A 15509-nucleotide genomic window follows, 5' to 3' on the forward strand; every position below is an offset into this window, starting at 1 on the left:
GCGGCAGGATCGGGTCCGGGTCCGGCCTGCCGCCTCCTGCTCCGGGCGCGTCTGCTGTATTACTCGGGGCCCCGTGGCCGGGGCCGGTCAGGGCGCCCGCGGCGGGGTGGGGCGCAGCTCCGGAGCCCCTCGGAAGGGGTGCAGGCCGGCTGCTCCCCGCCAGCCCTGAGCGCCGGAGGGCTGCACCGCGGCCTCGGCTGCTGCCCTATTTCGTGCTTGGAGGCCCCAGAACGTCTCGGGCTGTTGCTGGCCTGGGCTCTGGCCACTGGCGTAAAGATTAATCTGCCCCGAAGCCATGCTGGCCCTCGCCGCAAACCGCGCAGGCCCGCGCCGGCCCCGCAGTTGCTTTCTTGCTCACCCCGTCATTGTGTCTCTGTGCGCCTGAGTCGCCCTGTGTAATTCAGCCTGGCCCTGGGCTCTCTGTGGCCGAGTCTGACTTCAAGTTTGCAGCCACCCTCCTGCCTCAGCCTCCCGCGCGAGTGCCCGGACTGCAGGAGGGCGCCACCCTAAGGCGCCTGGCTTTCTCAACGGATGTTATGCCAATTTATTAATATTGGTGATTGCCCGCAGTGACTAACCCCTCAGCACGGCGGAATGTTCCAGGATAGACAGGAGAGGAAAGGAGTGGGGAACCGCAAACGTGGGGCTGCCGCCCCCGCCCTGCCACCCAGGAAACCCCGGGGCCATCATGGAACCCTGTCTGAGAACCACGGGCTCCACTCCCACTTCGAACTGGAGGAGCAGCCGGCCAGGAGCCCAGAGACACCCAGCATGGCCCAGGCCGAGGTGGGGCCTTGGACTTTGCCCAACCCAACAGTCTTCCCAAGTGTAATTGGGAAGGATTAGAGGAGCCCTGCTGTTGGCTTTTGGGTGAGAGGCCAGGGCCATACAGAAAGGTCACCTGATGCCCGGTGCAGAGGGCCAGACTGGGCCGAGCGCTGGCCGTGGCTCCACTTCCTTCTGCCATCATCGCCGCAAGAAGCAGCTGTCCCTTGTCTTTGCCTCCCAGGTAAGGGCTCTCAGGACAGATTCTCAACCCCCCAGCGCCCTGGTGACTCCAGGCTGGGCCTCTCCCCTCGTGTCCACGCCCCTGCCTTCCCGTCTTCCTGCAGCCTGGCTGCTCCCATGGAGGCTTTGGTCCGTGTGTGTCTCTGGGCATGTCTCGCCTTCACCATGATGTCCCCCCCGAGTGGCACCTTCAGCTAGGTTTGGTGACGCATGCCAGCACTTTGGAGGCTGAGGCAAGGGGATCCCGAGTCTGTGGCCTTCCTGGGAAAATTGGGAAGAGTCTGTCTCTAAAATATGCAGGCAAAAAAGGCCATTTTTCAGTTTTTTAGGAAAAACATTTTGCTGTCCGGGCTGGGTGACATCTCATCCCAGGCTTTGGTTCTCCCGTTCCACCCTCGCCCAAGCCCCTGCCCAGGCCTGGACTGTCTCTGAGGAGCGGCCACCACAGACGCATGTCCACGTGCATGGCAAGTGCATGTGATTTTTTAGGCAGGGTCTCGCTGTGCAGTCCAGATTGGCCTAGTACTCACTGTGACCCTCCTGCCTCAGCTTCCCAAGTGCTGGGATGACTGGCGAGCACCACCACCCCCAGCTGTGTTTTTTATTTTTATTAGCACATATGTTCAGGCTGCCGTGCTTCCATTCCCTGTGGGGAGCTGGACCTGTGCACAGCACATCTTAATTCTTCCTCTGGTCCCCGTCCCTCCCTCACGCCAACGCTCCATCCCCTCCCATCTGAGAGAGCCCTGTCCCCTGCTTCCCATGATCTACTTTTGATTTTGATCCTTTTTAATTCAAGATTCTCATGGAAGAGAAATCATACAGCGTGTAAGCCTGTGCATTGGATTTTTTTACCTAGCATCATGGTTCAGGGTGCCCTCAGTTGCCTACAGACGACTCACCCCGGTATATCTTTAAGGCACGATAATTCTCCATCGTGGGAGATTGCCTCGCTTTACCTGCCCCTCGAATCTTACACCGCTTGCAGACTTAGCTAGCGTGATGTCCCCAATGCGTCTGAGAAGGTACCTAGAATGGGGGACGTCGGGGCCAAATGGAATTTCTAGTTTGGGCTTCCTGAGGACTCTGCACACTGATTTCCAGAGTGCCTACGCCACTTTATATTTACCTACAGAGCAGAGGGGTTCATTTTCTCCTTCACACTCACCAGCATTTGTTGTTTGATTTCCTGATGACAGCCATCATCAGGACGAACCCTCAGTGTTTTTTAATTTGCAACTCTCTAATGCAGAGTGATGGTGGGCACCTCTTCATGTATTTATTGGTCATTTACCTTTCTTGTGTGGCTTGTGTATTCATTTTACTATTTTGTGACTGGGTCTCTTATTTAAGTAGGGGGTCTAATTTTTTAGTTTCTTTGCATCGTGTAGGTTGTCTTTTCTTCAGTCATTTTTTGCTGTGCAGAAGCTTTTAAATTTGAAATGACCCCATTAGCTGGTTCTCAGTCCTGTATTTCCTGTGCAACCAGGGTTCTGCTCAGAAAGTCCTTGTCTACACCTATGATGTCAAAAGATTTACCTGTTTTTCTATTCCAGCAGGATAAGTGCTTCTGTTTTAAAATTTCCTTCTTTGATCCATTTTTATTTTAGTTTAGTACATGGTGAGAGATGACAGGTCTGCACTCAATCTCCTGTCAGTTTTCCCAGCACCACTCATTACAGAGGCTGTCTTGCTTCGGTGGATGTTTTTAGCCCTTTTGTCAAAGATTAAATAGTGAATGTGCCTGTGGTAGTTTCTGTACCCTCTCTTCTGTTTCCTGGCCCTCATGCTGCTTTTTGTGTCAGTACATGCTGGGGTTTTGTTGTGTTTTAACCACACTGTTTTTGTCACCGTAGCTCTGTAACATACTTTCAAGCCTGGAACTGCGATGCGTCCCCGTTTACCCTTGTTACTCAAGATGGCTTTTGTTGTTTCGGGCCTCTCTTATTTCCATATGAACTTTAAGATTGTTTTCCCCAGTTCTGCCAAGAATGCTGTTAGTATTTGATTAGGATTGTGTTAAATCTGTATGTCAGCCTTGAAGTGTGGCCATTTTGATACATTGCTTCTGCCTACCCAGGAGCAAGGGGCATCTTTCTGCTTTCTGTTGTTGTTGCTTGAGCAGGGTCTCGCTGTGTGGTTCAGGCTGAACTTGGCCGCATAACAGTCGTCCTGCCTCAGCCTCCCACATGTTGAGGTTACAGGCGTGAGCCACCCGCCCCGTCACCTTTCCAGTTTAGGTGTGCACTGCAGTTTCCTGTTCCAGAGCGCTGGCGCTGTCACTGTGGTCGTGTCGCACTTCCTTGTTTCAGTGAACTGCTATGTGTTTAATGTTTCTGGGTGCTACTGTGACTGGCATTTTTCCCGACTTTCTGCTCAGCAGGTTCAGTGTACAGGGACATTCTGCATTTTGACATGTTGACTTTGTAACCGGCTACGTTATTCAATGTAGCTATTGCTTTAGGAACCCTTTCAGTGCATTTTGGGGGATTTTCTGTACACAAATCATGTACCCAGCACGTGGTCATGTGACGTCCTGCTTTCCTATGCGTCTCCTTATTTTATTTCTTTCCCTGCATACCGTCCTTGCTCATGTTTGGTACTGTGTTGCACAGAGGTGCTGACGGGGATGTCTTTGTCTTGTTCTTGCTTTTGGAGGGAAAATTTTCACTTTTCCCCTTTAATGTGGCTTTTGTCAGACTGCAGTGAGGTCCTAGAATATGCACTTTCCTCAGTATCGTTATGTGAAAGGGTGAGGGGTTTGTAAAGGCTTTGCCCGTGTCTGTTTGATGTCCTTGCTTCTGTTCCTGTGGTGCGTTTTATCTGCTGACTTGCGTAACTCGAACCATCCTTGCATTCCTGGAATGAAGTCTACGTGGTCCTGATGTTTGATCTTCTTGAAGATTCGTTGGATTCTGTTTGTTGAGAATGTCTGTGTCTCTGTTCATTAAAGAGATTGGTTTATACTTTTCTTTTTAGGTTGGATTCCTGCCTGGTTTGGGAATTGGGGTAATTCTAGCTTCCAGGAAAGTTGGGGAGCACCCCTTCCCTTTCTGGTCCGTCACAGAGCTTAACGAAGTGTCGGCATTAGGTCTTCCCTGAGGTTTGTGTGGAATTCTGCAGGGAGTCTGTCTGGGCGTGGACGTGTCCCAATGGCTGGGGTTTTTATTACTGTTTCAACCCTTACTCTAAATTCCAAGTAATCTCAGACCAGCCTTCTTTGCATCACCTGGAAGCTGTTGGATCCATCTCTCGAGTTCTCTTACTGTCTGAAAGGTACTACTCATTAGCACACACATGACGGGGCAGTGATTTGTATGTCTTGCTGCCAGCTGGCTCAGGTTTTAAGTTGATCATTCCACTAGCTGGAGCTGCCAGCAATACCCACGTGACTATCTGAGAAAACGAGGGCCACTGTGGCCGCAGAAAAAGCCAAAAGCATCCTGACGTTTTGCAAACCCTGCACAAACGAGCCACCACTATTTGTAAGATGTTTTAAAGGAATCCACAAATATAAGTATCTTTTTATTGAGTGAAATGTATTTGGTGACTATTGTTATAAATTTTAAGTGGTATGAATAGCATTCTTTTTTTTCTTTGTCTTTTTGAGACAGGGTCTCTATGCAGTCCAGGCTGGCTTTGAGCTCACTTTGTAGCCCAGGCTCATGGTCTGAAACTCGCCATGATCCTCCTGCCTCAGCCTTCCGAGTAGTGGGATTATAGGCGTGAACCACCATGCCTGGCTTATTTTTTCTTTTGAGACAGGGTCTCACTTTGTAGTGCAGGCTGGCCTTGAATTTGCTATGCAACCCAGGCTGACCTTGAACTCACTTTGATCCTCCTGCCTCAGCCTCCTGAGGCTGGGATTCAGGCGTGTGCCACCCACAGCAATCAATTCTGCTGTGCACTCTCTTGATAGAATTTTTGATGGCTCTCTCTTTTTTTTTTTTATGGGTACTGGGGATCGAACTCACAATCATGCGCTTGCAAGGCAGGTGCTTATTCCGCTGAGCTAAATCCTCAGCTTGATATAATTTTTTTTTGATGATAGAATTTTTGATCTCTCGATTTTCTGTTTGGAGTCTCTTGATGGATGCTAGTTCTCTTCTATGCTGGTCATTCATGTTTTGCATTGTTTTGTTTAGCTCTGTTAGCTTTTAATTAGTGTCTTCTGGTGCCTTGCCAAGATAATTTTATTTGGCCCAGTATCTGTTTACTGATACCTCCTGTGAGCTTGCTAAGTGCCTTATTGATCTGTTATCCCCCTGATATCCTTTCAAACAACCTGGGTGTGTGCCTTTTGGTTTCCTCCCCTTTGACACCTCATGGATCAAACGGAGGCTGGGTTAGGGTTGGGAGCTTTGGAAGGTTGGCTGCAGGCGTGGCTGCCAGCTTTGTTTTCGTTTGCTTGGCATTCGTGCTGAAGCGTGCGAGCTGGTTGCAGGGCACCGCTTTGTTTCCAGTGTGGAGACCGCGTTGGCGCATGTCCGCCTTTCAGTGAGCGCCTCCGGGACATGACTAAGTACCAGCCTCTGCCCGTCCCCAGAGTCAGCCTCCTCCATTGTTTGGGCAAATAACCTTTTCTCTAGGATGGGCCACGGTACCATTAAGGGTCCAAGGCAGGCAGATAGTGCCATCTCAAGAAAACCAACTAATAGCCATTAACAGCTGTGACAGCAGTGAGCAGCTATGACCCCTGGGCTGTGGTGAGAAACCGTGCGCCATTCCTGCATCAAATACAAACTTGTGTTGGCGAACCTTAGGGACAAACAGTGTATCCAAAAACGGCACTGTGAACAGTCAGAGGCATCCACTGTTGATCCACAGTAAAAGTTCACCCAGCACAACTTCCCTCTGCTGACAGAGCAGCAGTCAGCAGCAATGGCATCATTAACGAGGTGCCTGCACATTCATGCGCCTTAACAGTGGTATTAGAAAAAGTTGGGGAGGTGAAAAACCAGAGAATGAGAGAAGCAAAATTTGAAAAAAGTATCAATGGGGAATGCAAAAGAGAAAAAAGTGAGGTGGGGCTGGGGCAGGAGGGTCCCCTAGAGACGGAGGCCGCCAGGACTGCTCAGTGAGACCCTGTCTCCAAAAAACAAAAAGGAAGGCAGGGGAGGGGTAGACCCCAAATCCCACAGAATGCAATGAAGAAAAGATGAAAATAGAAAAATCAGAAAAGACCAAGTCAAAGAAAAACTTCCTGTGCATTTGAAGGAGTGGTTTGTTTCCAAGATCTGTGTCTGGAGCTCAGCCGGTCACAGCCCTGTGTCCGTTCACCCCGGATTGGTCACACCCAAGGCGTTCAGTGCATGACCTTTCTCCCAGTGGTGGGCAGGAAATGGTGTCAGCCTTCCGGTCTCTGCTGGACACTGACCTCAGATAGGAGTGTAAGAGTTGAGGTGGACAGTGTCCACAGCCTCGGGCTCTGGTTGTCCCTCCTCTCCAGGATCAGGGCAGTTGGTTAGTCCTGCCCCCACTGCCCTGGGCTATGGGGAGGGAAATCTAGACCAGCTTGGAGGAGGCAGCTGTCACACCTCACGTGGTGGGGCCTGGCCTCTGGCACTGGTTGCTTGCATCAGTGGGAGGCAGGCCCTACCTTTCTGTGTCTCTAGAACCTTTACAGAAATCATCACATTTTGGGGGGGTTATGCTACCAGTTGATGATTTCATTTATAGCTATAAACTTTGCTCTTAAAAATGCCTCCACTATGTCACGGGAGTTTTTTTCTTTTTCCTTTTCTTTCTTTCTTTTTTTTTTTTTTTTTTTTGGTCTTTGTGAGACAGGGTCTCAGTGTGCAGTTTGGGCTGGTCTTGAGCTCACTTTGTAGCTCAAACTCACAGCGATCCTCCTGCCTCAGCCTCCTGAGAGCTGGGACGACAGGTGTGCACCACCCTGCCCAGCTCTGTCCCATAAGCTTGGTGTTTTACACTTCTATAGTCATTCAATTCTAGAAACTCAATTTCTTCCTTGAATTATTGTTGGTTCCCTGGTTATGAGTAACCTATTGTTTAATCTTCATGTGTTTGCATAGTTTCTGTGGCTTACTCTGTTGATTTCTAGTTTTCTTCTGGTATAATTCAGGATTACTTCAATGCTTTTGCATTTACTTAGGCATGCTTTATGGCACAAACTATGGCCTATTTTGGACAAGGTTTCATGTGATGTTGGGAAAATGTGGATTCTGGGGCTGGGGATTTAGCTCAGTGGCATAACCACCTGCCTTGCAAGCAAGCGGTTGTGAGTTCCATCCCTGGTACTGATAAAAATGAAAAAGACAAAAAAAAAGAAAAGAAAAGAAAAATGTGAATTCTGTTGTTGGATGGTACAATCTGCAGATACCTGTTGAATCATTTTTAATGCTGTAGTTTAACACTGATAGTCCTTTTCTGATTTTTTTCTGCTTACCTTAGTTGATAGAGTGGGGTACTGAAGTTCCTTTGTATGATTATATTGGTGTCTATCTGCATTTTTTTTGTACTGAGCCTTGGACTCAGGACCTCAAGCTTGTTTGTTTTGAGGCCTTGATTGAATGGAATCATTTTCTGCCCTTTCATTTTCAATCTGTGCTGTTTGTTTTGGATGCATTGTGTCTCCTGTACGAAAGAGACGTGTACATTTGGGTTTAGGATCAAATCCACCCGTCCTTGTCTTTGGATTATGGAGTTGAGAACTCTGACATTGAAAGTGACAGTGCAAGGTGTGTCCTGAATTCTGGCATTGCTTGGTTTTTCCAGTGTTGATTGCTTTAGTTTTTCTTTGGCTCATACTATCCCACTTAGATTTATACTTCCTTGTGACCTCTTTGCGGTAGGTGGCTCCTCTGTCAGTCTGTCTGCCTGTCTAGCATACTCTTGACTATCTTCTGCAATGTTGGTTTAGGGGTTATGAATTTCTTTGCTGTGGAAACTTTGCCATTGATTCTGCAAGCTAATTTTGCAGGCTATGAATGTCTGGTTTAACTATTGTATTCTTTTATGGCTTGAATGAAGGACTTCACTCTAAGCTCTCCAGAGCTTCTCTATTTCTCATGAGAAATCTCCAGTTATTCTGATTACTGGGGACCTGGCCAGGGTCCCCAATCTCCCAAACAAGTGTATGGCAGAGGCTTAAATAAATGAGACAGTGGTGGGATTTTAGGGCTCCAGGTTGATCAAAACCCTCTGCAGAGTTCGAGCCTCTGGGGGCTGAGACGAGGGCTGTCTCTGGGCGGCCCGTATTTATTTAGTTTTTCAAACAGGGAACGAACGGTTAGAGTGGAAAATGCAGGAAACTGAGCAGAACCTGGGCTGGTCCGAGGACTCTGCCAGCTAACAGACTGTGTTAACTTAGGAGAAGGTCTCCATTGGCTTTTCACTCCTGAGCTACAGGATGTATTTAGCTGACTGGAGCTGGACCTGGCAGGCAGGGGAAGCGAACGGTGACTGCGTGGGGCTCGGCCTCTCCCACAGCCAGGGCAGGATTCCAGGGCGCTTGCTTCTCTTCTGCTTTGCCTTCAGTGTCTCTGCTTTCTGGGCTGATGGTCAGCTCTGGTTGGTTTCTGGAGCTCTTCCTTTGCTTCCCAGGAGGCTGCTGCCTTTCAACTTCAGGTCCTGGAGAGACTGTATTTTGCTACCAGCTTTTATGCTGCCCTTTTTTTCCTTGCACCCATTTCCAGGGCACAATTCCTGTGTAAAAGGGGAGACAGAGAGGCAGAGAGGGAGGAAGGAGCAGAGGGAGAAAGAGGGACTGCTGTGCTGCCTTCTCTACCATCCACCTCTGAGAATTTTCAGAAACACTATATGCATTAAACAATAACTCACCAGCACAATTGTGCACGGCTGCAATCCCAGCCCTCGGGAGGCTGAGGCAGGAGGGTCATTGTGAGTCCGAGACCAGCCTGGGCTACACAGTGAGCTCAAGGCCAGCCCGGACTGCAGAGAGAGCCGGTGTCAAAAAGACAAAAACAAAGCAAAGCGCCTCAAAAAACAGTAACTCCCCACTCTGTCTTCCCCTCCAGCTTCTGTCACTTGATTTTTCAATTGATCTGTTTTTTTGTTTTTTTGGTTTTTTCCTTTTTTATCAGTTCTGAGGATCCAACTCATGACCGCACCCTTGCAAGGCAGGCGCTTATGCCACTGAGCTAAATCCCCAGCCCCTTTTGCTTTTTTGATTTAAACTCCATCTTTTTCTGCAGTGCTGGGAGCAGAACACAGGGCCTGCTGTTTGCTAGCCCAGCGCTCACCCTGAGCCACAGCCCAGTCCAGTGCGTGTGAATGGACGGAGGGTCTCTGCGTTCACCTGGCCACAGCGCCCTGAGCTGGGTGTCTGTGTGCGGCTGCTCCTCCTCGCTTTCTTGGCCTTGCCCTCCAGCCCTGGCTAGCGGGTCCAGGCTTCCCTTCCTGGTCTCCGCGAGCAATGCTCTACTGAGCAGGTGGACTGCAGTGGACTGTGTCCACCTTTGTTCCATTGGCCTCGAAGCTGCTCGCTGGTCCCCAGTGTCCATTCCAATGCCCACCTGCCGGTCTCTGCCCAGATTTTCCGGAGAGCCATGCTGTGTCCAGGCTGAGTCTGTGGGCAGCACAGGTGCGGCTTTGAGAAGATGTGGTACCCGGTGCAGGCTGGCCTGGAGCTCCCAGTCCTCGCTCCTCAGCCTCCTCAGTGCTGACCTTACCAATGTGAGTGGCCACTTGTGGCTTTTTGGCCAGGTTTCTCTGGGGCCAGGGTTTGCATGGGATAGTTCCACTTGTGCCGAGTCATGTCATCTTAATCCTCATTCCTAAAGAAGGACAGTGACGCTCCTGATGGCATCCCCAATGCGGTTAACCTGGTCAGTCACCTTCTTCCCAGGCGCGGTCCCTGCCCCTGTAACGCTGTGTCCTCCCCTCTCCCGCAGCTGTCCTGGCCCATGGAGTGGCTCCGGGGTCCCTGGCGGCACTGTCTCTCCGGGCTGCTCTTACAGCTGCTCTTGTCCATCTGCTTCTTCTCTTACCTGAGGGTGACCTGGGACCCTCCCACGGGGTCCCCTACACCCGCGCCCAGCTCGGAAGACGTGGTCCCCACAACTCCCCAGAGGACCCCAGGGCTGGCTTCCACCACGCAGCCCCCCGCACCCCGGGGCCTGCTCATCCTGCTGTGGACCTGGCCATTCGGCCAGCCAGTGGCTCTGTCCCGCTGCTCGGAGATGCGGCCGGGCACAGCCGATTGCCGCATCACCGCCAACCGCAGTGTGTACCCCCAGGCCGATGCGGTCATCGTCCACCACCGGGACATCAGTTTCAAACCCAAGAGGCAGCTGCCACCTTCGCCTCGGCCACCGGGCCAGCGCTGGGTGTGGTTCAGCTTGGAGTCCCCCAGCCACTGCAGGCAGCTGGAGGCCCTGGATGGCTACTTCAACCTCACCATGTCCTACCGCAGGGACTCGGACATCTTCACGCCCTACGGCTGGCTGGAGCCCCGGGACGCCCAGCTCCCCGCCCCGCCCCTCAACCTCACGGCCAAGACCAAGCTGGTGGCCTGGGTTGTGTCCAACTGGAAGGAGAACTCGGCCCGGGTGGGGTACTACAACCAGCTGCGCCTGCACCTCCCGGTGGACGTGTACGGCAGGGGCCACCTGCCCCTGCCCCGCCAGGACATGCAGGAGCGCCTGGCCCGCTACAAGTTCTACCTGGCCTTCGAGAACTCGCAGCACCCCGACTACATCACCGAGAAGCTGTGGAACAATGCTCTGGGGGCGCCCGCCGTGCCCGTGGTCCTGGGCCCCAGCCGCACAGACTACGAGCGCGTCCTGCCGCCTGACGCCTTCATCCACGTGGACGACTTCCCGAGCCCCCGAGCCCTGGCACAGCACCTGCTGGCCCTGGACCAGGACGATGCCCAATACCTGCGCCACTTCCGCTGGCGGGACATGCTGCAGGTGGGCATCGGAAACTGGACCCTGGCTTTCTGCAAGGCCTGCTGGCGGTTGCAGGAGGGGCCCAGGTACCAGACAGTGGCCAGCATTGCAGCCTGGTTCAAGTGAATCGACCGGCTGGCCTGGCCTCCCCAGTGGAGCTCCCCTCTTGGGATTCACCTTATGAGTGGTGCAATTTGAGGGGGCCTTAAAACTTAAGGAGGGGTATTTTAGTTTTCTGTTTGTTTCTTTTTGTCTTATTGAGCCAGGGCCTCCCCAAGCAGTTAAGGCTGTCCATGAGCTCACTTTGTAGCCCAGGCTGGTGCAGAATTCTCAGCAATCCTCCTGCCTCAGCCTCCTGAGTCCTGGGATTACAGGCTTGTGCTACCACGTCTGGCTTCTTTTTTTGTACCTGGGATTCAACTCACAACCCCGGGCTTGGCAGGTAGGCACTTGTTCTCCTGAGCCAAGTCCCCAGACCCTCTTTAAGGGGGTTTTAACTGTGTGGTGTCACCTATCTGGAGTCCCATCTGCCTTGGTCCCACTAGCAGGAGGAAATCTCCTGCGAGGCTCTCACTTGCTGTGATCACCCTGAGGGGATCTCAGCTGTCTGGTTTCTCAATTCCTGGGTCCAGCCTGCAGGAGCCTCCCCTGCTGGGGACCCTGGCTGTGGTGGCCAGGCAGCCGGGGACCTCACCCATCAGACCCACCAGTGACAGCTGCTCTGGCCGTTTTTTCCCCGATGGTGTTTCCTGCCCGTGGGCCCCGCAGACAGGCCCTGCTGTCCTTATTTCCCCAGTGGCTGTGACGGAAGGAAAAGGCTGTGTGTCCTTCTTGTTCTAGAATAACAGCTCTGACCACGGCGTGCTTTGGGCCATAACCAGGGTCACGTGGTGACATCCAGAGATAGCTGTGATTTTCACATATGGGGGAAAAGGGAAGGATGTCATCTAGTACAGTGCTGATTGCTGTTTGTGGCCTCATAAGAACCAGGCCACACAGCAGGTGTGAGGGGTGGCAGAGCAGTGGGGGAGGCTTCCTCTGTATTTCCAGCCTCTCCCCACCACTCACCACCACCTGAGCTCTGCCACCTGTCAGACCAGAGAGCACTGGATTCTCCCAGCAGCACAAAGCCCACTGCGACCTGCACACATGCAGGACTGACACTGAGTGACTTACAAGAATCTGGCTGATGACCTGAGGTGGAGCTGAGGCGGTGATGCTAGCCATGGGGAGGTGCTGCAAATGCAGATTCACATTAGCAGAGGTTGGACTGCCCAGAGACCACAAATCAACTGTTCCCACACTCATGTGCAAACCCTCTCAGGGAGCGGCAAGTGACATCCAGCTGCCACTGGTGGCAGGCTTCACAGTGCCAACTGAGTTGATGTAACTTAGTGGTGTAGCTTTATCTGGTGGCAGGCTTTAAGTCAGAGTCTGACAATGGTTTAGCCTGGATGCAGCCCTCTGAGGGCACTGACCTTCTCATCTGCATTTCTTTCTTGGACTGAGTTCTCGTCCCAGTCCCAGTTTCTGTGAGGTTACAGGCCAATCCCAGCCAAAATAACTTACAGGCAAATGTCACTGGAAGGCTTCTTTAAAAATAGGCAAGGACCCAAAGACGAGCCAACAAAAGACTCTTCAGAGTGCCAATGAAAGGAAGGTGCAATTAAAACAAATTAGGGACAGGGCTGGAGATTTAGTTCAGGGGCATAAGTGCCTGCCTTGCAAGGGTGTGGTCGTGAGTTTGTTCCCTGGTACCGAGAAATAGAAACAGACAAAAAAAATTAAAAAGAAAAGAAAGTAGCAAGAGCCCCCCCCCATCGTACTGGCTCACGGCAGGAAGAGATGTACGTGTGCCACGTGGCCTTGTAGAGTGAGTATAACCAGTTATCCAGCAAAGCCAGGACACCTTCCAGACTGCTCTGCCACCTGGGAGCCAAAGACCTGATTTACAAGAAAACCCTTCAGAGTTTTTCACAAGGAGAAAACAAAGCACCGATGGCCTTATGGTCGGCCACCATTTCATCCAGCGGGTCTGCCTATGGACCAGCGTCCTTCTCGGTGCCCAGCCATGTGGGTAAAGCTACAGAGCCCTTTAGATCCAAAAGTGCCCACCCTGCTGCTGCCAAGCCTTCTCTTGTAGAATCATAAGAGCGGCTCCAGGTCAACAGGTGCCAGGTGTCCCACTGAGCCAGCAGCATAACCCGGGTATGGCCGAGGGGCACTGAGTCGGCAGTGTCGGTGTTCGGGTCTCTGTGGTAGCCGGGGCTGCTGAGTCTGTGGTGCCAGCCACAAGGTTCCTTTCCGAGTGCTGCCGTATCAGAAGGGCAGGCAGGAAGATCACGTGTACTTCAGGTGCTACCCAGCACCACAGCGGTCAGCTCACCTTTTGGAAGGCCCCCTGCCCAGCAGGAGAGCTACAGCGGCCCGCTGGTGTCAGCACAGGCTGGTCAGGAGTCGATGCAGGCCAGGAGGCTGTTCCGGTGTCACTTTTCAGGGCAGACAGGGGGCAGAGATGTGAGTGTTCATACTGTGTCATCCCCAGCAAAAGGCGGGTGGCTGAACACTGTCTCTCAAACACAACAGTGTTTGGCAGGACCTGATTTAAATGATTGTTAGTGATGACATGTCAACTTCACTTCATAAGCACTGCTAAGCAGATCAGAAGGCCCTGGGTGTGTCTCCTGGCAAACTGGGGTGACACACACCCAGTCGTGGCTGGAACCAAGCCACAGGCTCCCAGCTCGGCCAGCACGGAAAAGGAAAGGATGCTTTGCTCTTTCTTGGAGAGGCCAGGGTCTTCAGCATTTCCTGTGTGCTTTGGCCTGCAGTGTTTTTCAGGCTTCCCGTGCAGACTCCAACATTGAGACCCGCACCCGGGACTCTACCGGGAGCTCTGGGACCTTTGGCCTTGTGGTGCTGCCGTATCTTCCGAGGCTCCAGAGTTCAGATGGCCATTCTGGATTCATCCATTTCTGTGCACCATCCTGTGTTTGATCCTGTAAGCTGCTTAATAAATCCCTGTGTTCAAGGCTCTCACTGGTCAATATTTGATTTTGTTTCCTGTTTTTCCTGTTTGTATTCAGTTTTGTCAGACCGGATCTCAGTATGTAGTTCAGGCTGCCTGGAACTCACTATGTAGCCAAATTTGGGCTCAAACTCACAGCGATCCTCCTGCCTCAGCCTCCAGAGTGCTGGGATGATAGGTGTGCCCCATCCGGCCCAGCTCGCTGGTCTGTGGACAATGAATTTTAGAATTATTTTCATAAATATGACAACGCAGTAATAGTAGAAACCGTCTTCTAGGTGAAACGCACTTGGTCATCATGAAACTGATCACAACCCACTGAGGATTCTTTTGCTCAGTTCACATGGAAATTACAAATCGGCAACATGCAGCTCCACTAGGGGACATCGGATAATGCTGGATGTCAGCAGCTGATCCTGCTGGCTGCTGGTCGATGTGGCTTCCAGCTGTTGCTGGCTCTCACTGGCTTGTGCTGGACATGCTAGGCCAACTCTGCCTGGTGCCGGCCCTGTTGCTGACCTCTGTCGTCTGCAGGTCTCTGGGGCTCTAAGGGCTAACCCCGCTTAGCTTGGCTTATTCTTTCTCTTGAGGCCACTGCTCCGTCCACACCGCAGGATAAGAATCCTGAGTAGATTCACAGGACTCTCCGAGCACTCGCGCCTGAGAAATTATCCAGAGCGGGGCCCCAGAGCAAGCCCGCTTTAACAGAAGCCTTGCCTCAGTAGAGGAGACCCTGCATGGCAAGCGACCACCTAGACTGACTCTGGAGTGCCTGCGTGCGTGCATGCGGGCCAGTGTTGCTTATATAGCAGCTGCAGGCCGGTGATTGGTCCGAGCCCAGGGCTGTGATTGGTGCAGGGCTCCAGGGCGGCCCCAGCGGGGGTGGGCTCTCGAGTGAGGGGGCGGGGCTGAAGCCAGGGAACCTTCTGGAAGGGCAGCTGTGGGGGCTCGGGGTTGCTCTCAGTGGGCCCAGATCCTTCCCCCTGGCTCGGCCCGCCACGGCGCCCCTCCCTTCTTCCAAAGGCGTCTTGTGGAGAGGAGCGGACGCCCCCTGACGGTAATGGTGCCGTGCCCCGCGCGCTCCCCTGGGTTGGGAGGCGGCAGGATCGGGTCCGGGTCCGGCCTGCCGCCTCCTGCTCCGGGCGCGTCTGCTGTATTACTCGGGGCCCCGTGGCCGGGGCCGGTCAGGGCGCCCGCGGCGGGGTGGGGCGCAGCTCCGGAGCCCCTCGGAAGGGGTGCAGGCCGGCTGCTCCCCGCCAGCCCTGAGCGCCGGAGGGCTGCACCGCGGCCTCGGCTGCTGCCCTATTTCGTGCTTGGAGGCCCCAGAACGTCTCGGGCTGTTGCTGGCCTGGGCTCTGGCCACTGGCGTAAAGATTAATCTGCCCCGAAGCCATGCTGGCCCTCGCCGCAAACCGCGCAGGCCCGCGCCGGCCCCGCAGTTGCTTTCTTGCTCACCCCGTCATTGTGTCTCTGTGCGCCTGAGTCGCCCTGTGTAATTCAGCCTGGCCCTGGGCTCTCTGTGGCCGAGTCTGACTTCAAGTTTGCAGCCACCCTCCTGCCTCAGCCTCCCGCGCGAGTGCCCGGACTGCAGGAGGGCG

The 15509-nt window shown here is 53.0% G+C and overlaps 1 protein-coding gene across 1 annotated transcript; it reads left to right on the forward strand.

The window, feature by feature from the left end:
• The first annotated feature begins 857 nt into the window (after positions 1-857).
• Positions 858-13919, forward strand: LOC134471055 (3-galactosyl-N-acetylglucosaminide 4-alpha-L-fucosyltransferase FUT3-like). The gene is made up of 2 exons (XM_063228777.1): positions 858-1009; positions 9885-13919. Exons 1-2 carry the CDS (start codon positions 905-907, stop codon positions 11007-11009), a joined length of 1230 nt encoding a protein of 409 aa, XP_063084847.1. The 5' UTR covers positions 858-904; the 3' UTR covers positions 11010-13919.
• The last annotated feature ends 1590 nt before the right edge of the window (positions 13920-15509 follow it).

Source organism: Cavia porcellus, unplaced genomic scaffold (genome assembly GCF_034190915.1).
Source record: "Cavia porcellus strain 051 isolate PalLab524CR breed Dunkin Hartley unplaced genomic scaffold, mCavPor4.1 scaffold_17, whole genome shotgun sequence".
Taxonomy (NCBI): domain Eukaryota; kingdom Metazoa; phylum Chordata; class Mammalia; order Rodentia; family Caviidae; genus Cavia; species Cavia porcellus.

Excerpts from the sequence above, each read along its gene's own strand:
- LOC134471055 (XM_063228777.1), top strand. The coding sequence starts at position 905 with ATGCCCGGTGCAGAGGGCCAGACTGGGCCGAGCGCTGGCCGTGGCTCC. Across the intron at positions 1,010-9,884 it reads CCCTTGTCTTTGCCTCCCAG|CTGTCCTGGCCCATGGAGTG; the intron begins GTAAGGGCTCTC and ends CCTCTCCCGCAG.